General features: G+C 38.6%; 1 protein-coding gene and 1 pseudogene across 1 annotated transcript in view; both read left to right on the plus strand.

Moving 5' to 3' along the window:
* The first annotated feature begins 6,405 nt into the window (after positions 1-6,405).
* Positions 6,406-9,147, plus strand: LOC104870944 (annotated as a pseudogene).
* Positions 9,148-15,166: 6,019 nt separating this feature from the next.
* Positions 15,167-25,323, plus strand: part of LOC104870898 (calcium-activated chloride channel regulator 4) — a 28,748-nt gene continuing 18,591 nt past the window's right edge. The window contains exons 1-4 of the mRNA XM_010636682.1: positions 15,167-15,325; positions 20,209-20,349; positions 20,489-20,636; positions 22,895-23,003. Coding sequence (XP_010634984.1) covers positions 15,167-15,325; positions 20,209-20,349; positions 20,489-20,636; positions 22,895-23,003 — 557 coding nt within the window. The remainder of the gene's footprint in view (positions 15,326-20,208; positions 20,350-20,488; positions 20,637-22,894; positions 23,004-25,323) is intronic.

Below are 25,323 nucleotides of genomic sequence, written 5' to 3' on the forward strand. Positions count from 1 at the left end.
CTATATATAGTAAAAGTATTGATAGAGAAATGAAAGAAAATACACTCTCAGAATGGGAGAAAAGATTTGCAAACCATACATCTGATAAAAATTAATATACAAAATATGTTTTTTTAAAAAAACCCTCAAACAACTCAATAGCAAAAAAACAAAACAAATAATGATTTTAAATAGGCAAATGATCTATACAGACATTTTTCAAAGGAAGACATAAATTGCCAATGGTTATATTTCGAAAACCCTCAACACGATTAATTATCAGGAAAATGCAAATAAAAATCATAACAAGATTATTACTTCACACCTATAAAATGGCTGTAATCAAAACCATGAACAATCACGTATGTTGCAAGGAGAAAATATAATCCTTGTGTACTATTGGTGTGAATATAAATTAGTACCAATAGGGAGATTATATTAAACATCACAAATAGAACTATATTGCTATGGTGTGGATCTTGAATGTTCACCCAAAGCCCATGTTAAGAGTCACCAACCATTGGCCCTACTGGAAAGTGGCAGAATCTTTAAGATGTGGGGCCTAGAGGGTGAAAGTTAAGTCCTTGTAGTCATGTCCTGGAAGTTGAGAACAGGATCTCAGTCTCTTCTCCTCTCTCCCCTTGCTTCCCAGCCACAATAAGGTGAGCAGGTATCCTTTACCAGGATCTCCCACTGTGATGTGCCTTTTACCACAGGACCAAGCAATCATTGACTGAAATCTCTGAAACCATGAATCAAAATAACCTTTCCACTTCATGTGTCATTAATCTCAGTATTTTGCCCCAATGACAGAAACATAACACAAGTGTCACACAATAATCCCACTACTTGGTATATACCAGAGGAAAAGAAATCAGTATGTCAAGATATCTTCAATCCCATGTTCATTACAACATTACTTACATTAGTTACAACAGCCAAGAGTTAGAACCAAACTAAATGTCCATTAATAGATGGATGCATAAAGAAAATGTGGTACATATATATAATGGAATACCATTCAGCCTTTAAAAAGAAGGAAATTCCATCATTTGCAGCAACATGAATGAACCCGGAGGACATTATTGTAAGTGAAATAAGCCAGGTAAAGAATCTGCAGGTTCTACTCAAAATGGAAGAGTAGAAGAGGCTAGGCATTCAGGGAATTGTGGAGATATTGGTTAACAAATACAAAACTGAAGTTAGAGAAAAAGAATGAGTTCAAGAGGTTTATTGTACTTATGTTACCTATAGATAATAAGATACCATATTAATGAAAATTGTTAAGACAAGAAAATCTAAATGAAGTAGCCACAAACCAGACAAATATATAAAGTAATGCAAATGTCATTATCTAGATTTAGTCATTCCATAGCATATATGCATTAAAACAGCTTTGATATACACCATAAATATATGCAATTTTAATTATAATTAAAAAAGATGTTTTTTCTAGAGAAAAATTCCATTTTAGTCCTCCTGGAGGTACAGCCTACCCAAAAGGCAGATAGTAAACAAATCTCAAATATAAATAATAATTAGAATTTTCAAAATGCTTTTTGTCTTATTAGATGTATCTTCCATGAGAACTCATCTATTTTGCAGGCAAAGAAAATCCTGCCTTATCTACCCAATGCCATTCCATTCAGTTTCAGATTCTCTAGGAGCATATAGTTTTTCCATCAACAAAGAGAAAATGTCGCTTGCTATTAGAACAAATGGTATTTAGTACCCATTATGATCCCATATGCTCAAAATCAACTATACAGATAAAAAGGTGAAAACTAAAGGTACTATGTATTCAGAAGCCAAGCTTACACTTGCCAGCAGTATCTTTCTTATTTAGAAAAATTTTAATTTCCTAATAATTTTAGCCAGCCTGATCACATAAAAAATTTCTTTCATGAGACTGAACTTCCACAAACCTTATATCCCTTAAACTCTTTGTCCTGTACTTTTTGTCATTCTTATATTGGGACAGCAACTCATTCCACTTTGGGGAAAAATTATTTTCTCGTTGCATTAATAAATATATTTTTCATGTATGTGTTATTTACCAAAAAAAGATCTTACCTTCCAGCCATAAAGAGTGGTACTTTTTATTATTTCTAGTTTTAATTATTATTAATTAATTAGAATTTTAACTCAGTAACCTTAAATTCTAGTGAAAATTAGGAAGTAAGTAATTTTGAACTCTTACACCAAAATTTAGTAGGTGAGCAAATGCCAAATCAAAATTTCATAATTTAAATAACCAAATATAGTTAGCTTTTGATACATTATAAAATGAAGATATCAAAAATTACAAACATGAAATTTATATTTAGCAATTAATACTTCAGTAGTTCAACTTACTTAGAAATAACTCCACTACAGGAAGATAGTGGAGTGGTGAGCAGCAGGGAAACAGCCTCTCTGAGATTTGGTATCCAGACACTGGAAGATAGCAACATAAAGAAGAGAAGGGAGAAATTGGTTCCTTGGGTCCCAGAAAGGATCTGAAGTGAGAACTGAAGCCCACAGGGAGAGTGAAGAGAGAACTCTCAATGCAGAAGAAGGCAGTGGCAAGTGGTGCTTCTTCTGGAGCCCTGAATCACTGAGTGGTAGAGGCATCTCGAATTTGCGGACAAATGGTGACTGTTGGCAATGCCAGAGGCCTCCATAGGGAGAAGCATCAGTGGAACGGAGCAGGGGATGGAGGAGACTGCAGTGGCTGGTGAGTTATTTGGTTCCAGGCCAATATCCCTAATCAACATAGACTCAAAAATCCTCAGTAAGATACTGACAGAATGCAGCAAATAATCCAGAAGGTTGTACACCATAACCAAGTAGGATTCATCCCAGGGGTGCAGGAATGGTTCAACATATACAAATCAATAAATGTAATGCACGATATTAACACAGCCAATGATAAAACCATATGGTCTCATTAGACACATGAAAATCATTTGACTTAGTCCAACACCCACTCATGATAAAAACCCTACAGAAAATTGGAATAGATGGTCTTTAGCCCAATCTGATAAAAACCATCTATGACAAACCAACAGCCAATTTCATACTAAATGGAAAAAACTGAAAGCTATCACTCTAAAATTAGGAACAAGACAAAGATGTCAAGTATCATCACTCTTATTTAATATAATTTTAGAAACAATAGCCAGAGGAATTAGACAAGAGGAATAAATAAAAGGAATAAAATAGGAAAGGAAGACGTTGAGTTAACATTATTTGCAGATGTCAGGATAATCTACCTAGAAGACCTCAAAAAATCCACCAGAAACCTTGTAGATTTAATAACCAAATTCAGTAACATAACTGGATAAAAAGTGAACACTCAAAAATCAATAGCATTCTTATACTCAAAAATTCACTGAGAGAGAAATTAAAGAAACAACACCTTTCACAATAGCATCTAAAAAACTGAAATACCCCACCTGGCTTGTAAATGCAAGGACCTGAGTTCAATCCCTGGTACAAAAAAAAAAAACAAAAAAAACTAGGAATTGATTTAATGAAGGCAGTAAAAGGCCTTACATACCTACAGTACTGAAAAGAAAGATCAAAGAGAATATCAGAAAATGGAACAATATCCCTTGTTATTGAGTAAGAAGAACCAATATACCAAAAAAGGCCATACACCCAAAACTGTTATACAAATTTAATGCAATCGTGATCAAAATACCAATAGCACATCTCACAGAATTAGAGAAAAGAATACTAAAATTCATTTGCAACCAGAAGAGACCTAGAATGGCAAAAGCAATTCTGAGCAACAAAGGCAAGGCCAAAGGCATCATAATCCCCAATTTGAAATTATGCTACAAAGCCACTGTGATTAAAAATAAATAAATAGTTCTTTTTTTTTTTTTTTTTTTTAAGGGCTGGAGATTTAGCTCAGTGGGACCACACTTGCCTGGCAAACACAAGGTACTGAGTTCAATTCCTAGTTCCAAAGAGAAAAAAAACCCAGCATGCTATTGGTAAAAAAAACCAAACAAACAGACCCAAGTATCAATGGAACATGCAGAAACTCCAAACATATTCAGCCACTTTTTTTTTTTTTTTGGTTTTTTGAGACAGGGTCTCACTATGTAGTTGAGACTGACCTATGAAACCTGGGCTGGTCTCTAATTCACAGTGATCTTCCTGCCTCAGCCTCCCAAGTGCTGGGATTACAGGCATGCACCACCACACTTGGCTCAACCACCTTATCTTTGATAAAGGAGCCACTTTAACTGAAAGAAAGATAACCTCTTGAGTACTTGGTGCTGGAAAATTTGGCTTTCCACATGCCTAAGATTAATACTAGACCATTATCTCTCACCACTCAATAAATTAAAATAAAAATGGATCAGAGATATAAATTTTAAAACAGAAACACTAAATCTTCTGAAAGACAGAATAGATAGAACTCTTGAAGACATTAGTGTAGGACAAGACTTTATGGGAAAAAAAAAAACCTGATTGCACAGGAAATATCACAAAGAACCAACAACAGGGGTATCATATTAAAAAGCTTTTGCATAGCAAAAGAAAGCACCCACAGGCAACACACAGTGTGGGAAAAAAATTTTGCCAGCTGTTCCTCAGAAAAAGGTCTAATAGCTAGAATATATAAGTAACTCAAAAAACTCAGACCCCCCAAACTTAAATATCCAATCAAAAAATGGGCATCTATAATGAATAGACACTTCTCAGATGAATAAATAGAAATAAAAATAAATATATAAAAATGTTCAACATCTCTGGTCATCTGAGAGATGCAAATTAAAACACTGATGAGATTCTATCTCATTCCAGAAAGAATGGCTGCTATCAAGAAATCAACCAATAGGGCTGGGGATTTAGCTCAGTGGTCCCACCACCTGCCTTGCAAGCACAAGGTTCTGAGTTCAATCCCCAGTATCAAAAAAAAAAAAAAAAAAAAAAAAAAAGGAAAGAAAAGAAGAAGGAGGAGGAGGAGGAGGAGAAGGAGAGGAAGAGGAAGAAGAAATCAACCAATAACAAATGCGGAAGGGCTGGGGGGAAAAAGGAACCCTTCTTCACTGTTAGTGGGAGTGTAGACTGGTCCAACAACTGTGGAAATCAGTGCGCAGATTCCTCAAAAAACGAGGATTAGAGGTACCATTAAATTCAGCTACTCCCCTTTTTGGTATCTTCCAGAAAAAAATTAAAATCATCATACCACGGTGATGTATGCACATTCATGTTTATAGTGACACAGTTTTTAATAGATAAATCTTAGAAACAACCTAAATGCCCATTAACCGATGAATGCATAAAAAAGATGTTTTTTTTAATGGAGTACTATGAATAATGATAAGCTTGAGACATTTCTAGCTAAACAGATGCATCTGAGACATACTCTTCAGTGAAATAAATCAAACACATTTTAAAATATCACATTGTTTCTCTGGTACAAGAAACAGAAAGGTAACTAAGGACCAAAATGTGTAATAGGTATCGGGAAATTGGAAGAAAATGTTCAAATAAGAAGGGAAGCAAGTGAGGGTGGAGGAGGAAAAGACAAGAAAAAAGAAAATATGATGAAAAAATGAAACAAAACCTTTGTAAATAAGGAGGGAAAGAGGAGTTGAAGAGAGGAGGAGAACTGGAAAAAACGAGAAAGGAAGATATATCACGTACAGGTGAAAATCCCTGTGATGAATGTTATATTTATCTCAACTGTACCAACAAAAACTTTTAAAGAAATAACTCATACGTTTTATGAATAAATTATTTATGAGAACATGACTAAGATCAAGACTTCACTACTGGAAAAGATTTTTTAAACTATAACAATGTCATTTGAAAATTGTATCCCATTTACATTCACCTAATCTATCCAGTCTTAATAATCGTGCTTGACTTGCCCCTTAAACAAAACTACCCTTTGAAGGAGATCAGGAAATGCCACTCCAAAATAAGTTGCTTTTGGTATATTCATCACTTTAAGCTACAGACATTTGAACAATGCCAAAAGTCAGAGGGAGGCTTTCTGAATTACTATTAGCTTATAAAACAGATCCTCCAAAAGGAATCCTACTGTTCGCAGCCCTCTCCCCAGGGATCTGCAGCAACCACGACTGCTTTTGGTCACAGGAGAAGCTCAGATCTAGTCACAAACCATCGTTTGTTTCTTAAAGAACCCATTCATCCTCCTCCCAATTATTTATTTTAAGATTGTCTCTTCTTCACTACTTGACCATTCGTCATACCAATCTGGGGATGAGGGAGGGTTTGAGTCCAGTACCATTACCATTTTTTAAATTGATCTGCCTGATAATTGTAATCACTGCCTTTCCCCATTGAAAGGAAGGGAAGGACAAGGGAAGATTTAGGGCCCTGTAATGTTGGGAAACCTGTAAGGAGTCTCTCCAGCCAATTCAGAGTTCAGAAGACCAGAAAATAAAAGCGGGGGAAATGACCAGCTGGATTTCTCTAGCAGGGCTTTCACAGAAAGTACAATTTAAGCTGAATTATGACGAGCAGGTATCACAGAAAAGTGAGTGTATTCAAGATTGTAATAGTGGAAAGTAAGAATAATTTTTTTACAAAACATAAATAAATTCTTCACAAGGGTAAGGTTTATTACAGGTAGTATCAAGAGATGAAACTGGAAACTGTAACCTGAAACCAGATTGTGATGAGTTCTAAATAGCAAGTAAAAAAAACAAAAACAAAGGTAATGAATGATCTGCTCTCTAAAAAAAAAAAAAAAAAAAAAAAAAAGCTGGCATTTCACATAGGACAACTTGGTGATATGCAAGGTAAATCAGAACCAGAACATATTGCTGGCTAAGAAATCCTTTAAAAGGCTGCCAAATTGTCCAGTTATAGAGAGAAAGTGCTTGAAAATTGAACTTTTTATACTATTTGGTTAGTACTATAAAGAGATTATTGGACCAGAGCATAGTCCTCTAACAGTGAGAGAAAATGGAATTATCTCCTATGATACATTCCCACGTAGAGAACGTTTGGGAAGCTAGGTTTCCCTTCCTTTATGTGAGACTGTACAGCTCTTTATAGCAGTCATTACCTCCCCATGACGAGTTTGAGTGTGCAACTTTGGGAGGAGGAGCAGGAAAGAGCTGCAGTACTGCTTTGCAGAATAGGGAGAATTCCAGGAACTTAATCCAACAAGGCAGAAGAGAATCAAGATAAAGCAGGGGCAACTGAACACGTTGAAGGGCCAATGAGAAATCCTTAATGGCAGGGTGTTTGAGAATGTACAGCACTATTTGATTGCACAATGACAAAGGCAAAACAGCGACTCCCCTTTCAGGGTTTGGAAGAGATTTGCAAATAGACAAAGGAATCAGGCAGATGATCAAAATATTAACTTGATACAAGGTGAAGTAAAGCAAGCATAGTCTGCCCTAAAGCCACAATTGGGATTTCTAATGTTTCTCTTCACATCTAGAATTCAGAATGTCCTTCCTCTCTGCCATGCTAAAAACACTGTTTGGAAATAGATGCTTATCTGACTAGGTACCAAAGGAATCACCCCTGCCATTCACTGGGCACTGTAAGGAAACAGAGCCCCGCTTCCCAATTTGCCTTTAGAAGAGGGCTTAGCTCGTGAGTGCTTAGCAGAGGAGTCCAAAGGGGAACACACGCATTTCCAACAGAGATCCAAAGAGATGGAAGAGGAAACTAAGCATCACACAATGAATCCCAAACTATTACATCCCAGTTTCTGTGTTAAGGAGAATAACCTATAATAACTAAGATCCAGATCTGTCTGCAGAAAAACAAAAGTAACTCTGCTTTACAGTTCAAAATGAAGCTGTTTCCAGTTTTCTAACAATTTACAAACATGATTCCTTCCTGGAAATCAAAAATGAAATCATAAACCACTTGACAACCCCAATTACAATCCAAGTCTTCGCCTCGTAAAGAAAGAATGTGGAGCAGAGGGCTGGCCGCCAGCGCGGCCTAGGAGGCAGGTTCGGAGCCTCTCACTTCCCGGCCTCCCTCCTGGGCTCCCGAGCGCCTGCCTCTCACGGACACGGCTTCTGAGATGTCAAGAAACAGGACACCGGGAAAAATGAAGGTGCCGCCGACCTCTCTGTTCGCTCCAGGAAAAGAAAGGCAAATGTGGCCGTTTTTGTGTTTGTTTTGCAGGATCCCGGTCAGAGGTTGCCAAAATTGCCAGGACTGTGAGAGGCCAGTGCGGCCGTCAGTCTTGGCGGGTTGATACCCGATGCTCAAAGCCTTGCTCCTTGATCCCCACACCTGATAAGGAGGAAGGTGACCCAGAATACCCTAATCCTACCTTTGTGCCTCGGAAGCCACCCCAACACCCAGGGCCTCACCGCTGCCTGTACTGAACTGGGAAAGTAGAGAGGAGGTTTGGAAAATCGTGTTAAACAAGGGAGAGACGTATTTATGCGATGAGCGCTTTTTGCAGCGACATCCTCTTCTACAGCCTAAACTGTGAGCGATTCTTCTGGATTGGCTGAAGGAGGTGTGTGAAGTCTGTACACTTCACAGGGAGACGTTTTACTTGGCTCAAGATTTCTTTGATCGGTACATGGCAACACAAGAAAAATTGTAAAAAAATACTTTGACAGCTTATCGGGATTTCGTCTTTATTTACTGCTGCCAAGCTTGAGGAAATGTCACCTCCAAAGTTGCACCAGTTTGCTTATGTCACAGAGGGGGCTTGTTCCGGAGATGAAATCCTCAGAATTGGTGATTATGCAGGCTCTGGGGTGGCGTTTAAGTCCCCTGACTTCTGTGTCCTGGCTGAACTTGTACACTCAGGTTGCATAGCTAAATGAAGTACTACTGCCTCAGGATCCCCAGCAAATCTTTGTATGGATCGCAAAGCTTGTGGATCTCTGCGTTCTGCGAGTGGGCTGCTTGCATTTGCTTATGGTGTCCTTGCTGCTCCTGCCTTGTATCCTTTCTCTTCATCGGAATCGATAGAAAAAGTGCCAGGGTATCAGTGGTGCGATATAGGGAAACGCATCAAATGGATGTTTGCACTTGTCACGGTTATCGGAGTCAGGAAGATCCCAAAGAAAACACTTCCGGGGAGCTCCTGTTGAAGATGCCCAGAACATACAGGCTCATAGCAACAGTTTGGATTTGCTGGACAAAGCCCCAGTGAAGAAAGCCATGTTGTCGGAACAGAATAGGATTTCTTTTTTTAATTGAATTTATTGTAGACATTCTAGGTAGACAGTGCAGTTACATTCATTACTGGGATCTTGTACCTCTACATGACAGGTCTTGGTTCTCATTTTTTCCCCTTGTCCCCATCCTCCCTTCACCCGCTCCTCCCCTCCCCACCTTCAAACACTTTAATTCCATTTTTACATTTTCTCATTTTTTTTTTCCTTTTCCGTTATTCCCCTTTCCCTTTCCTTCTCACTGTCCCTATACCTTTGGTCCTTTTCTTCCTATTTCACGTTGCTAATTGTCCTGTTAGGATCTTGAGTACTATTTTAGTCTTTCACACCAGAGAAACTATTCGGTATTTGCATATGTGTGACTTATTTATTTCACTTAGGAGTATATCCTCAATATGTATCCATTTACCTATGAATGGATCTACTTGCCAGAATAGGATTTCTAACTGATAGTGTGAGATAGGAAGAAAATGACTAAAGGGGAAGTGGGAAGGGAAGGGAAGGGAAAGAGGGGAAAAATAGGAAAATGGAAACAAAGTCTTTGTAAATAGGGAAGGTTGGAGCGGGTAAAGGGAGGGCAAGGTTATGGGGAAAAAATAAGAACCAAGATCCATCATTGTGAGAGACTGCTTGGGCCTGCATAAGATGGCTGCCCTCAACCTTAGCCTTTGCCTCGGTGGAAAAATCCCACTAGACTACATACGTGACCTTTGGCAGGTCTAGCCCCTGGGCAAAACAGGAAATCTTACAGAAAGAATAGCCCTTTGTGCTAACCACAGGGTCACCGGATCTGGAGCAGGAAGCAGGTGGTATTTCCCCCGTCCTACTTGCCCCTAGGGATTGTGCACTTACCCCTCCCCACATTTGGTAAAATACTGATTGCTGTATGGTTAAATGCTTGAATGACTCATGTGATTGGTAGAGGATTTGCTTGAGCTGTCCAATAAGCTTGCTGAACCTTCCCCCTGGGATAACAGTATATAATCGTTTTGCTGAGCCAATAAAGCGCCTTTGATCAGAAACCAGACTTGGGCCGTGTACTCTAACTTCTTAAAGATTTCCTTCACAGACATTCAAGATCGGATCAGCCTCTGATGACCCACGAATAAGAGGCGGCTCTCACTTCCTATTCCCCGCGGGACGGGGTCCCCCCAGAGAGCCGCAACTGGCGCCCAACGTGGTTTACAGAGGTTACCGACTCCCGATCGGACGGCAGAGAGACGACGAGTCCGGAGCCCGCCCGTCAGACACCAGGTAAGCCCCATCCGGGTGGTGCAGGGGGGGGTTAGGCAAATCTTAGCTAAGGCACAGCCGCCGTCCCAAAGTTCCCCGAGAATATGGGGAACGCAGTTAGTGAAGGAGCTAAATTTATCTCTGTTATAAAAAAGCAGTTGAAAAACCGTAATATTGAAGTTAGACAGAAAGATCTCTTGCAATTTCTGCTGTTTGTACACGAAGTATGTCCCTGGTTCGTTATCACCTGCCCCAAAATTGTGCCTTCCATATGGGACCAGATTGGTCGCGAGCTCGCTGACTACTTTGATCAGCACGGCAGCGACTCAGGCAAAGGCTAAGGTTGAGGGCAGCCATCTTATGCAGGCCCAAGCAGTCTCTCACACATCATGTAAAGGTTCAAGATCCCAATGATGAGTGTAACTACTTTTGCTTTGAATGTACCAATAAACTTCATGGGGAAAAAACCCGGAATGGGGTTTCTCCCACTCTGTCACGAGTGCTCACCCCACCTGCGAGCAGGGAGCAGGGGCGCAGTGAGCCGGATGCGCGCTCCTCGCTCTCATCTGCTGCAGCGGAGGCCTGTGCTAGCTCGTGCAGATATTTCAGCGGAAGAGCGTCTCCCTGGGACAGAAGTATTTCTGTGAATGGCTCTGGACAGGGAGAAACATTTTTTATTAAATGATTACTGTTTTGTTTTGCTTTTTAAGTAGTGGACCAAGTACACCAGCCACCTCGCGAACACCAACGCACGCTCCAGACGCTGCTAAGGAAGGTGATACGTGATCAGCTTCACAGAAACGAGAAAGGCTTACAGTGCAGGAGTGCAGATGCTTCGCTGAGCCCCACACCGGGCTCTGAGCTGCGTCGTGCTGGGCGACACGGGTGACTGTGAGCGCTCACTGGGATACACAGCCCACGAGCAGCGGGGCGGGGCCGCATCGCAGTGTAACTTGCCTCTTAGGATCTCTTGTAAGTGCTGCTATACCTACCCTGTCTAATAAAGATAATCCAAGACAGCTGGTTAAAAAAAAAAAAAAAAGGAATGCGGCTATTACTCCCCTAGCTGATTTTGATTCATAGTCTCAAGAAAGAAGACCTCTCCGTTGCCATGGTAATCAGAATTCTCCCTGGAGAATTCAGTGTTTTTCATCTGAAGTCCCAGAGAAGAACCTCTGAAGGAATGTTAAAAAGAAAAAAAAGAAATAAAAAAATAACACCTTATTTCCTGCTTTTGAAATACTATTCTTCCTGTGAGAAATATATAAGGAATTTCTCCCACAATAAATTTCACACGGCAGAGCCAAAGTCCATTTTACTTTATAGCTCTTGAGGAAGAGTGTTATTTAGCCAATAAAATATCTGTTTAAAATACAAAGAAATTTGAAAAGATAATTGTAACAGGCCGGAAGTAAGTTCTCCTAAGATCTTAAATATTCATTCTACCTTTCAATACTGTATCACAGAATCTGTTAATCTATTATTCACCTAAATCAGTTGTTTGTCTGTTAACATACAGTAATTGCACATATTAATGAGATTCACATTTCCTTATCTGCACATAGATTGCATTGATCATATCTAAATAAATTATTAACTTAACTTTAAACTGTTTCATTTGTGGAGTTAGAATAACCAAGCCTTAAATTGTGTTTTGAAGTTGAATTAATCTTTTTATGCATAATTCTTATATACAAAGAGAATGTGTAGTAATTATATTTGCAAAATAAAATATTTGCCAGTCTTACAGTTTTGCACACATTAACCTCAGGATCTTATTAAAAATAAAAATAACAACAACCAAATGTAAAATTAGTGTAAGATAGTCAAGATTTCTGAGAGGATTTTGGCAAAATAGTCTCAGTATAAAATATACCAAATGCTCCTAATCTGGTGTAGAATTAGAGAGAAAAATCAAAATTGAAATTAAACTGATAAACTATATAGAAACAAATGTCAAATACATCAGTGAAACAAACCAACAAAAAAGCTTGTCTAGACTAGAACACAATATATTAAAATTTATGGGATATGGCCAAAATAGTACTCAGTAGACTTGTGCCAACATTTGTTAATAAGTAAGAATAAATTAACTAAACAATCAACTGAGGAAGCTGAAATTACATTATAAATCTAAAAGTAATAAAAGCAATGGGTAATGGTAAAAGATGAAATGATGAAATACAAGCACCACCAATAACAAGGAGAAGCAGCAAAAATAATTTTTAAATGTATAATTTCTGAGACTAGTAAAGACACAGGGAAAAGCTTCCCCTTACATTTTCTAATCCCCTAAACTAGAAATCTAAAAACATAAATGTTCATCAATGGAATTCTTCAGTGATAGCTAATTTACATTACAAGATGATATTCAGTATTTTAAAAGGAAATGATGTTTTGTGTGCTAACAGCATAGGCTTGCAAATCTCATGCATATCCATGCCAACCTCAGGCTCGGGCCACATTTATATACCCATTCTATTATTTTCCTGACATTTTGCTTTAAATCAACTCATTTTAAAGGGAAGAAAAAAATAAACTTCATATCATTCATATCATGTTCTGAAAATGCGAGTTTGACAGAAATATTTTTCTATTGCAGAGTAAAACGAATGCAAAATCAGTGTTTTTTTTTCAAGGCTCTTCCTTGACCCAGTCATGCACAAGGAATCTCAGCCCTCTTGAGGGACACAAGTAAGCCTGACTGCCTAAGGTGGATCTGGTTTAGACCTAGTTGGCATAGTCCTCTCTGACCTGTGACAAGCCAGCCTGGGCCAGACGTCTTTCTGAGGTTGCTTGGTGGAGACAGAGCACTAGTAGCTGGACCCATCTGAAGTGATAGACAGGGATGGTTCCAGGGGCACTGGAGTAGCTCCGCACTTCGCTCTTTGCAAATGTATTTAATATTATGAACCATGCAGATGGATTTAAAAGAATCGAGGACATGTATTTGTCTCCATTTCCAAGGTTCCTGTGATGCCAGGAATAAGTGGAAGGGGGCTGTTATAAATATTTTCTATTCTCCCAAGTCTAAATTTGCTCAATGCCTAGAGGGAGATTTTCCTAACTCTTTAGGCAAAGAGAAAGTGTCTCCCTTCCCATCGTATAACCAAGATTTTCCAGAACTTACTGAGGAAGGATGAGACCTTCCTCAAATTAAACTAAACCAAATAATCCCCCAAATCGTAGAGAGGATCCAAGTCCCCCAGATATCTCCAGTATTTCAAAGACCTTGGATAAACTACTGTTTAGACATTGTTGTTATTTTTGTTTCAGACATTCATTCACTATGTCTCTCAGTCCAACAGTCAAAAATAATTTCCTGAGAACAAACTATGGGATGGGACTGCATTTGGTACCCAAAGTCACCACACCAGAGTGATATGAGAGGCAGGAATCAATAGGAAGGAAAAGTAGCAAGGGAACCAGGCACAACTACTTAGGATGGATTCCTTAGTACTCCATCCTGTACCTACTCTAGGCCATCTCAGTTTCCCTGGAGTTGCCAGGTCAAAAGCTCCATACAGAATCTGTACAACATAGTAATTCTATGAACGTGCTATTGGCCTGCAGTATTCCTGAGGGCGTGGAAAGAGGGCATAGGGGACAGCATGAGAAGGCAGAATCTGGGTACCTAAGATAAAGCCTCTGGGTGGAGGACACGGCCAAATTTCTATGTTGTATCCCTAACTGAACTTTTAAAGGCCATTTCTGCTGTTCTATTTTCAGTCCTCATGTGTTTTAATACGTCCTATCTCCCTTTATTTCAGGATAATGCATTCTTGTTTCATTATCTCAGTGTGTAGCCTGACCTTCATCCTCCCTCTCCTTTTTTAAACTTATTACATTATTTTTCTTATGAAACAACATTGTCTTGATATGGAGTGATTAAATCCCCAGGTCCTGGGTAACAATATTCATTTTAGATCCTGATTCTCATATTGACTACCTCTGTGATTTTGGCAGCTTTTAAACTTTGTATGCCTCAGTTTCTCCATACACTAAGAGAAGAAAATATACATACCAATTTAGAGAGTTGCAGTTAAATGTAAGTGAAATATTCTCTGCCCAGGAAAACACTGATGAAATGTTAACTATTAATATTATTCATACTACTATATCAACAGTAGACAGAAAAATATCAGATGTTTTTAACATGTTTGGATAAAAACAAATTCTATTCCTTCTTTACTGGACAGTCATTTTAGTTAATAAATTGACTTTATCAAATTTCACATCTTATCAAAATCATTTAAATGTTTAAGTTTTGTACTCATTTTGCCCATTTTTGGTTATTTACATTGAATGATCTTATATTCTGTTTTGCTATTGTTTAAATGAGACAATCTAGAAAACAAATTGCTCTGCAAACTGCAGAAAATCATTAGCATTACTATGTCTGTTCATTTCATTATGAACTTTTATTAATTTTCACAGTATACTCTGCACAAAATGTAAACTCCATGCCCACATTTAGGAAATTAACCAAAATTAGGGACTATAAAAATATATGTCTCAAGAGAAAAGTATATATTGAAAAAGAGAAAAATGTGCGGTACATTATGTAGAAAGATCCTATTTCCTCTATGTCTATTGGTCATTTACACAGCCATACAATAAAACTTGTGTAAATGCAGTCATACATTTTCCCGTATATGTAGCAATGACCTTTATACAGCTAACAACCCATAATCAGACAACACTTATAATTTTTAGGAGTATATAAATATATGTGTGTGTATATATATATGGTGAAAGAAAAGAGAAAAGCAAGGTGTAAGGAAAGCCTCGTGAACAACTTGAGAGGAACAATGGGGCTTTTCAGAGCCCTTGCTTCCCTCTTAGTCCTACACCTGCTGCGGGGCTCAAATGCTTCCCTGGTGCAGCTGAATGACAATGGCTATGAAGATGTCATTATTGCTATAGACCCTGCTGTTCCAGAAGATGGAGAAATAATTGAAAAGATAAAGGTAAGGAGAAAAGCGATTTCTTTCGTTTGAATTATGAAGAAAGAAAATGCACAGTGACTAACTAGTGTGGAAACTGCTGCAGGAAGTTCAGAAGAAGCTTGGTATAGTGAGGACAGTGCTAGAGGGGCAGAGGCAGGTGGAGTCCTAGGCAGGGTTCCATTTTGTCTTAAGACCAAAACAAAGCTCAGGTCTTCCCTGAGCCTCAGTTTTCTCATCTGCAAATTAGCTCTTGGACTCCTCTGATCTTGAAATAATTATTTATTAAATGCAATGTCATATTGGAAGAAAGAGCTGTGAATTGAAGAAAAGAGCTGTGAATTGAAGAAATAGGTCTCTGGCCCCATGGGTTATATATTCTTTTAAGAGACGTGATAGAAGTGAGGGAAACAGCAGATGAGATGGTAGTAAATTACTCTGGAGTACAAAAATCAGGAAAAGACACAGAGTATAGGGTGTGGCTGGAAGAAGGGGAGAATGTGAGCTACTATTGCATGTAGGCGACTCAGGGAAGACCTCACTGAGGATGTGACATCTGGAAAGAGGCAGAGATGAGAGCGGAGCCCCTTGGAAACCTGCTGAAAGGGAAGAGCATGAGATAAGAGCCTGCTTGATGTGGCCATGAAAACAAGAGTGAATGAATAAGTCACACGTGTAAATACCGAATAGTTTCTCTGGTGTGAAAAATTGTAATAGTGGATAAGATCCTGATGATATAACTGACAATGTGAAATAGGAAGAAAAGGGCTAAAGGTATAGGGAAAGTGGGAAGGGTAGGGAAAAGGTAATAAGGGAAAAGAAAATATATGAGAAAATGAAAAAATGGACATAAAGTGTTTGTAAGGAGCAGGGGAGGAGGGGGTGAAGGGAGGGCAGGGGTATGGGGAAAAATGAGAACCAAGACCTGGCACGTAAAGGTACAAGATCCCAATGATGAATGTAACTGTGCTGTCTACCTAGAATGCACCAATAGACTCCATGAGGGGGAAAAAAAAAAAACAAGAGTGAATGAGCAGTAGGAGGGGTGGGAAGAGCTGATGCTGGAGTGGCAGCGACACCCAGATCACAGGGCAGGCTTGGGTTTTTGTTTTGAGTGAGATGAGAACACACAGAAGGTTTCTGAGCAGAGGTGCATGCTCTTGTATGTGTTCTGGAATCACTCTGAGGCGTGCAGAAAAAGGTGGAAGGGTTGCATTGTCACTCCTCAAATGTTGACACTCCGCAACACTGTTGTGGCGTAGAAGTTTAGAAGGACAGGGTAGGGGCTGGTAAGCAGGGAGTAGGTCAGGGAGGTCGTGGTAGAGGTCATCAAAGTGTGGATTTTAAAGATACTTTGAGGTTATCACAGATAATGTGGCCTCATGGTCTAGATGTACGTGAGGCAGAGAAGTATGAAAATGAAAGGATCGAGGAAGGCTTCAAGGTTTTGCCTGAATGCTGAGAAGCATGGAATTTTCTTCAACTGGGAAGGAAAGACTGAGTGGAGAATATTTGGCAGTTGGAAGATGCAGGGTTAGTTTGGGACTTTTTGAAGATGAGATGCTTTTTAGACATCCAAGTAGAAAAGATAGGAATCAGAATTCACAGAGAAAATTTATACATAGATAAAACTTCGAAAGCCATCAGTCTGTAGATGACATGAGTCCACTAGGTGAGTAAAAGCAGAAAGAGAATGGCTCCAGAAGCAGCCCAAGGACTCTGGTTTTCTAAAGTTTCCTCCCACTATAATATTCCATGTAGCATAGCTATCGCTATTTCAGCTATGTGAATTATTTTTCCTTTCCCTGGTGTTAGCATCTAACTATTCTTTCTATTGAGTTCCTCCACTCCTAGGTCCTGCTTAAGCTTTGTAATGTACCTGACCTGAGAGGTGACCTATTGTCACCGTGGATGACATTTGTCATTCATTCCTTGTAAATTCTATTGCAACACAGAGGTGTGTGTGTATTGGTACCTTTGGATTCTAGGAGAAAATGAAGATTGCTTTTACTAAAGAGCACAGATTGGGGGAACAGATAGCACAGCTGATTCTGAGTGAGAGAATTTTAGTGTTCAGATAATCAATTGGTTTCAAACATTTATGAACCCAGAAATCACTACTTGATAGAATTATTTGTAACGGAAATACTTCTTAATATTGTCCCTATTAAACAACATAAATAGAAATTCAATTATTTGCAGACATTTCTAGATACCATGATGCTTTTTTATATTCGGGCCTCTACACAGTCCTTATTTTTATATAATGAAAAAACTCTGTGAAATTCCATCATCCATGTTATACATAAAGGAAAATTTGGGTCCTAAAAAGACAAATGATTTTTTTCAAGTTCATATTACATAGCTCAGTCAGAAATAAAATCCAACTCATAAGTTTAAAGATTGATAGACATGGATTTGAGCTCTGGCTTGGATAAGATAACAAAACAAACAAACTAGAAACAAGAATCACTTTTTAAAAAAACTGATGAGCTGACTGCAGTGACACTTACGTGTATTCCCAGTTACTGGGGAGACTGAGGCAGGACTGCAAGTTCAAAGCCAACCTGAGAGATTTAGCAAGATCCTTCTCAAAATTTTTTAAAAGTAATAATTTATAAAAAGCTGGAATGTAGCTCTGAGTGATACTGTCTGTTCAATCCCCAGTCCTACAAAAAGGAAGACAACACTGATGAATCAATTCGTGGTTTTAATCCTACTCCTAGGTATATTGTCTAACTATATAGTTAAGATAATGAGGAACTGGTTCATAATTCATGGCCCGAAACGATCAATTTTGAACTTTTCCTCTTTTGTATATTCACATTTCTTCTTGCTTTAAAAGTAGTTACTTCTGCAAACACTGGTAACTTCTAGAATATTATAGAATTCTGAGAAGGAATGTGGAAGGAATACTGCATAAAACAAAAATTCTGCTTAGAAAATCTTTAGGAAGCATTGTGAGCCAGGAATATCCCAGGAGATGACAATCATCTTTCGGATCTTTCAAATGTCTCTAGACCTAAGAACATCCCCCTGGTCAAAACAACCGTGTGGCCAGGGAGACTCCAACGCAAGTGTAATCCTTTTTAATTGGACAAGGAACAACCCCGACAACTGTACACAGCAACCTTATTGGTTCAATCTGCAACTCAATTTCAACCACCAAAAGTACCTTCATCTCAGAGAGACATCATTTCAAGAAGAAAATACTAACATGATGAGACATAAATATAAAAAAAGAGAGTAGGAGAAAAGAATGGAGGGAAGAAAAGAGGAAGGGAGGAAGAGGAAACAGGCTTCTTTAGAAATGGAAGAGAATAACTTCCTCTCTCTTGGGTCCATGCTGAAACAAGCTCCACCCTATTTTTGAGCTCTTCAAACTCTTTTCCTAACTCCCAGCAAGTCCAGTCCACTCAGCCCTTAGCTCTCTGAACTCTGTCCTTCTTACTCATCCATGGTTCTGAACCCAATCAGTTTGCTGACTTCATACAAACTAAAGGTGCCTCAACCCATTAAATCTCTCACGGAAAACCAGGAAGGAAGCCTAGAAATTCCCCCAGCGAGAACTGTTTGGTTACAAAACCAGGAAGTATCATAGAGGAACCAGTTGTGAAGGAAACAACACCATAGACTGGGGTGTTCCCAGCAAGATGAAGAAGTTTCTATCGTTACCCATCCCCAAGAGTTCTTCAGTTATTCAGTGGACTTGATCACATAGAAGATCACCCTAAGAGCCTTCCCCCATATATTTTTCCCACTAGATAGTAAGCTTAACAGTCAACCATGTTGACTTTAGATTTGTGATTAATTTCAGCTTACTGGCATAGTAATCATTCTATGATCAAAATTTTACTTCTATGTGAATATTCTCATAACTCCACCCATCAGGCACCAACCCAGCGGCCTCTGCTAGGAGTGGAGTAGGGAGAGGGCAAACTCTTTTCAATACTAATTTCTATACTGTCTTCTTCAGCTTGCATCAGCTGAGGCTTTTCTTCACTCAAATTTTTATAATCAGAAATGATACCAGTTTCAGGACTGCTGATGTGCAGAGTACCTTCTAATTCATTCCATCTTTATGTCAACTACAAAAATAAGTACTGTTGTTGCAGAATTCAAAGAGACAGGAGAGACCAATGGGAATCAGGAAATTTTACCACAGGTTTTAGGTCAACGCTGGCTCAGTGGACTCCTGTCCAAAGGAAAAGTGGTGAACAAAGAGAAGTTCTAGTTTTTATAATTTGGTCAAAGAGGGGTGGTCTTTTTAGTAATAAAGCAAGTGAGTTTGTCACTTTACCAGAATGGGACAAGGGCATACAGCTTTGTGATTTAATCTTGTAAACAGACGGTGTCTTATGAATCATATGAAAACAGGATGTCGTAAACTTTGTTTACAGGACGTAGTTAATTGTATCTGTACCAGAACAAGAAGTTACAGCTACAAAGGGAAAGGACCCAAGGGTTGAACTAAACTGAAGAACCTTTTTTTTTTAAGTCCTGCTTCAGTGTTGCAATGGCCCATTAAGAGGTGGGGAAATTGAATTATAGAGCACTATAACAATGAAGCAAGATCTGCTATCCAGAAAGTACTGACACCACTAATGGAACCAAGTAAATGACTCCAAAGTCCATATACATATTCATAATCATATTAATCAACTCCTCTACCCACTATGCAGAAGCAGGCACCTTTTGAGATAAGAGGATTGAATACTGAAGGGGATTTCACTGTGCAGGATGAAGTGGTAGTTTAGGGGCTGAGGCTGAAATGATGTGCAGAGACCCTGCTCATAGCTCAGTTGCTTGTGTATTAGCTAACAGTGGGAAATGCTGGAGATAAGCCACTGCTCTGCTGGTTCACTCTTACCCTTCCACCCTCACATACTTTTCCGCTTTGATAATAGGACATGGTGACCGCAGCTTCAACATACCTGTTTGAAGCCACAGAAAAAAGATTCTTTTTCAAAAATGTATCTATATTGATTCCTGAGACTTGGCTGAGAAAAGAAGAATACAACAGCCCAAAATACGAGAGCTACAAACATGTAAGTATCAACATCGTCTCCAGAAACAAAGGATATTTTCTGATGCTCCCTACTTTTGCCGCAGATTGTTGCAGTCAGTCTCATTAAATATTGTCATTTCTGCTCTTGATGTGTTCACGACCTGTTTCAACATTTTCAGGCTGACGTTATAATTGCACCACAAGCCCTCCTGGGCAGACACGAACCTTATACCAAGCAGTTCACAGAGTGTGGAGAAAGAGCAGAATACATTCATTTCACCCCCGACGTTGTTCTGGGCAAAAAACAAAATGAATATGGACCATCAGGTAGGAGATTTGGGTAAAACACCTAATTTTCAACAAGCAAATGTGTTTCCAAGTTAAGTAAGCAGGCTTTGGAGCCAGAGATCCTCGGGTCAAATACTTGTTCTTCTGTATATTAGTTACGTGTGACATTGAATAAGTCCACCTTCTCAGAGTTTATTCCTGTCCAAATGTGAACAGAGGGGTCCCTGTGCTGTAGTATTTTTAATCTAGAAAGTTCATGTAAATATACTCTATGTAGCGTGTAACAATGTCCTCAGAAATTTGGACAGGGCATGAACAATACTCAGTATTTTCTTAAGTCATATGTTTTAGAGTTCAAGTTTGTAGTTCTCCACAGGAGGAGGATATTCAATAGTCTCATTCCAGCTCCACAGACTCCAGATGTTCAGAAGCTGGAAACAGCCATGATCCCAGCTACCTATCAAGTGAAATCATTCAGAGGCTGTTAGTAACTGCTATGGATTATTTAAACTTTTTGTTTGAGGCAAAGGAAATTTGTACTTAATGGAATTGTCTTGGTACAAGAGACCACTGGGTGACCTGTGTATATATTCACAGAGTTGTTATAAAGGCCTGACAAGCTATCAAAGATGACCTCCCAGACGTACACTTAAAATGTCCCAGGTGCTCCCTGCTCCTTACAAATAAAAAAGTCTCCCTAAATATGCTTATTCAGACATATACTTGCCATAGCCTGGCTCCAAAAACAAAATTTGCTGTTGCCATATATGACTTCTATCGTGTTTTAACTTCTATAATAATCAACATAGCTTGTAAATAGTGACATGTAACAGCTCACTATACAAGATATAAAAAAAATCAAATAAATATCTGGGTCTTTGCTCCTCAAAGTCTGAACCCCTGTGCCTCACTATTTTGTGTCTTTCTTTCCTAAATAAGTCCCTCTCCCTTAGAGTCCACCAACAGGACATATTAAAATTGTGATTTCATTTACTTCAATCTAAATGTTAAGATTATTTGATTGAACTAATCATATTATGTTTAAAAGGCAAATTATTGATAAAGGAAGGCCAATTCATGGAACATTATTTACTAAAAACTTTCCTGAGCCCCCCTACACCAAACTCATCTCCAAATGTCCGTGAAGTGTGCATTCATGAAGTCTCTTGTCTCTGCCAAAGCTCAGCCAGCGCTAGTCAACTTGAACTTGTTCCTCACTCCATCTTTCCATCTTGAAAGCTCCCTATCTCCTCCCATCGCAATCCTAGCATCTTCCCCAGACTTTATCCTGACCAGCATTGTTCTCCGTGGCCCCTCTAATCTTCTCCACCCTGATAGCTGTTCTTTCTTGCTACCTGGCATGTCCAGGAAACGCTTCAACCACAAGTACAAATGAGTCAATTCTCACACCACTCTCATGCCTAGCATTTACTTGACTTACTCAGTCTCTAGTACTGAATGATTTACCCAGGTGATATGATCTCTATATCTAGCTGTTACAGAACAGGAAGACTTTTCCAATTTTTAAGACCAATGCCCACATCTGAGCTCTTGATACTCTTCCTATCATACACCTCAGCCGTATTCTGTGGCTGATTCTGCCCTTCTTAGCTGTCTTTATTACATACGGTGACGTGTGTGTGTTTGTGGGGATAAAAAACACATTTTGCAAACCATGCCCTAAAACAACAAAGCTTTTGGGAAAAAAAAGATGAAGAATAAAGCCCTCAAAACTAATTTTCTAATAAATATAATAACAAGAACAATGAGACTAGGTTACGGGACCACCAAGGCAGTAACTATGGCTACAGGCCAGCACAGCATACACACACACACACACACACACACACACACGAACAAAATGAAGCAACCCCAGCAGGATCATTTTATATTTAGACATCTTTTTTCAATTATAGCTACATAATATTTAAAATGACAGAATTACTTTATATTTAATTATGAGGCTTATAGGCTTGGAGTCTGGAGAGCCGTATACTATTATAATGTAGAAGACCTTTTGATCCTCATGGACACAAACCCAAATCAGTCTATTCCAGCCATAGTACATACTCCACCAAGTGTTTTACTGATGAAACATGTGTGATAAAATGATAATATATAGGGTAAAAATATAATGTTATGTAATGAAATAGCCTCTTTTATAAACAAAAATGCAAATTTAAAAGTTATGGAAAACCTGAACCTAAATGTATTTATGCTTGAAATGTATTAAAATTTTTGATATGTAGGATTTGTCACCTGAATTTTGATCAAGTGTTTGAAATGTTTTCCCACAGGGAGGCTGCTCGTCCACGAGTGGGCCCATCTCCGCTGGGGAGTGCTCGATGAATACAATGAAGATCGGCCTTTCTACATGGGCACTTCACAGAAAATTGAAGCCACAAGGTAAGGGTTTTTAAGTTCTCAACAGTATCAGCTTTTCACTTATTTTATGTTTTAAACCTGACTTTTTACAAATGTTAAATACTTACCTGTCCCAAAGTAGATGACAGATGCAATATATAGTACTTTACTTTTTAGGACATCTTCTCTTAAAGCAGCTGGTTGTCTTTTTAAAATACACATAACTTCAATGGCAAGCGTATTGTGGCAGTTTGACACATTTTATACCTACATATCGTATGAAGGCACTTTAAACTCACAGCGAGTGAAGCTATGCAGAATGTGGATGGACTTTCTATACTTTTGAAGAAGATCAAAATGGGTCCAAAGTAGCCAGGCGTGGTGGCGCATGCCTGTAACCCCAGCACTCAGGAGCCTGAAGCAGGAGGATAGATGTGAGTTCGAGACCAGTCTGGGCTACATAGTGAGTTCTAGATCAGTCTCAACTACACAGTGAGACCCTGTCTCAAAAAAAAAAAAAAAAAGGGGGGGTCCATAGAGACCAAACATTAAGAAAAATGGTTAAGTACTACTGAATAGTTAGGCACTTAACTAGTGAATTACTGAGTAAGAAATCCTGTAGCTTCAAAGAGACAACTAGGAAATTCTTACAGATTTATAGAGGTCAATTTAAACTATCCATTTAGCATCAGTTAGTAATGAACTATCCTTTTTAGGGCTCAAGGTGTAGGGAAGGTGGGATGGGTAGCGGCAAGGTAATAAGGGAAAAGACAAAAATGTGAGAAAATGAAAAGATGAAAATAAGCGTTTGCAAATGGGGAGGGGAGGAGGGGGTGAAAGCAGGGCAGGGACAAGGGGAAAAAAATGAGAACCAAGACCTATTATGTAAAGGTACAGAATCCCAATGATGAATGTAACTGTATTGTATACCTAGATTGTACCAATAAACTCAATTAAAAAACACTATCCTTTTGATTCTGAGATCAAAAGAGCAAAACTGCTGGAGGAATCCATCTAAAATAGATTGCCATCAGCCTCATCTATGCTACATGCCCTGTTAGACAATTCCCTAATTGTCACTAATGTGCAAATTAAATGGTACATGATTTCAATGAAGGCCGTTTCTCTGCCCCATTGCACCAGGTTTTAGGGACATACTGTGTTTGGTTTGGGTTTTTGTTTTTCTGAAACAGGAACTTGCTATGCAGTTCAGGCTGGCCTTTAACTCACTTAGGTAGGCCATGCTGGCCTGGTATTGAGTCAGTTCTCCTGCCTCAACCTCCCTATTGCTGGGGTGACAGGTGTGTGCCACCATATCCAGCTAGGGACATATTCGGAACAATACTACATCAACTATGTTTTTTATGTCTTATCCCCAAAAATATATTTTTCAACCCAAGAATATTCATCAAGAATGTTCATATAGATGGCAATATTATGTTAACCAAGTCTGGGGGAATAGAAGCATAGACATGTTTAGGAGATTCCCTAAAGACTAAAGAAAATGTGGTTAGTCATCACTTTCTGAATTTGAATTGGAAGCACATGGGAGAGAGGAGACATAGCCACATCCAAGCATATCTGCTATAAACTCTGCCACCTCTTGCCAATTCTGTGGACTAAAACTCATATTTGACAAGCCTCCATCATTCTTTTTTTTTTCTTTTTATTCAGTTTATTGGTACAATCTAGGTATACAATACAGTTACATTCATCATTGGGATTCTGTACCTTAACATAATAGGTCTTGATTCTCATTTTTACCCCTTGTCCCTGCCCTCCCTTCACCCCCTCCTCCCCTCCCCATTTGCAAACACTTTATTTCCATTTTTTTCAGTTTCTCATATTTTTTCCTCTCCCTTATTACTTTTCCCCCACCCTTCCCACTTTCCCTACACCTTTAGCCCTTTACTTCCTATTTCACATTATTAATTATCTCATTAGGATCCTGTGTGCTATTATAGTTTTTCACACCAAAGAAACTATTTGGTATTTCAGTTAAAGAAATCTCTGTATGAATATTAAAAATAGGGAATCCTAAAATAAAACTAAAAAGGAAAGTAAAAGAGAAAAGGCAATGATGTAACATTAAAATAATCCTTAATTCTGGAGATGAACATGGTCCCTGAACATATTTAAATGGCTTCTTGCTCTTATAGTCTTATCTTATTCTTTTTTTCATTATTTAGAGAATACTTTATTAGTTTCTGTAAACAAATCCACATAGATGTGACCTTACATATTTAGTACTATGTGTTACCCCTGTATACATGGAAAAGAAATAAAAAATAAAAATAAAAAAAATTAACATTTCTAGACCAGTATGGCTGTCCATTTCTGTACAATGCCAACTCAACACAGT

The sequence above is a fragment of the Fukomys damarensis genome, unplaced genomic scaffold (assembly GCF_012274545.1).
Source record: "Fukomys damarensis isolate Sample0158 unplaced genomic scaffold, DMR_v1.0_HiC HiC_scaffold_33, whole genome shotgun sequence".
NCBI lineage: Eukaryota > Metazoa > Chordata > Mammalia > Rodentia > Bathyergidae > Fukomys > Fukomys damarensis.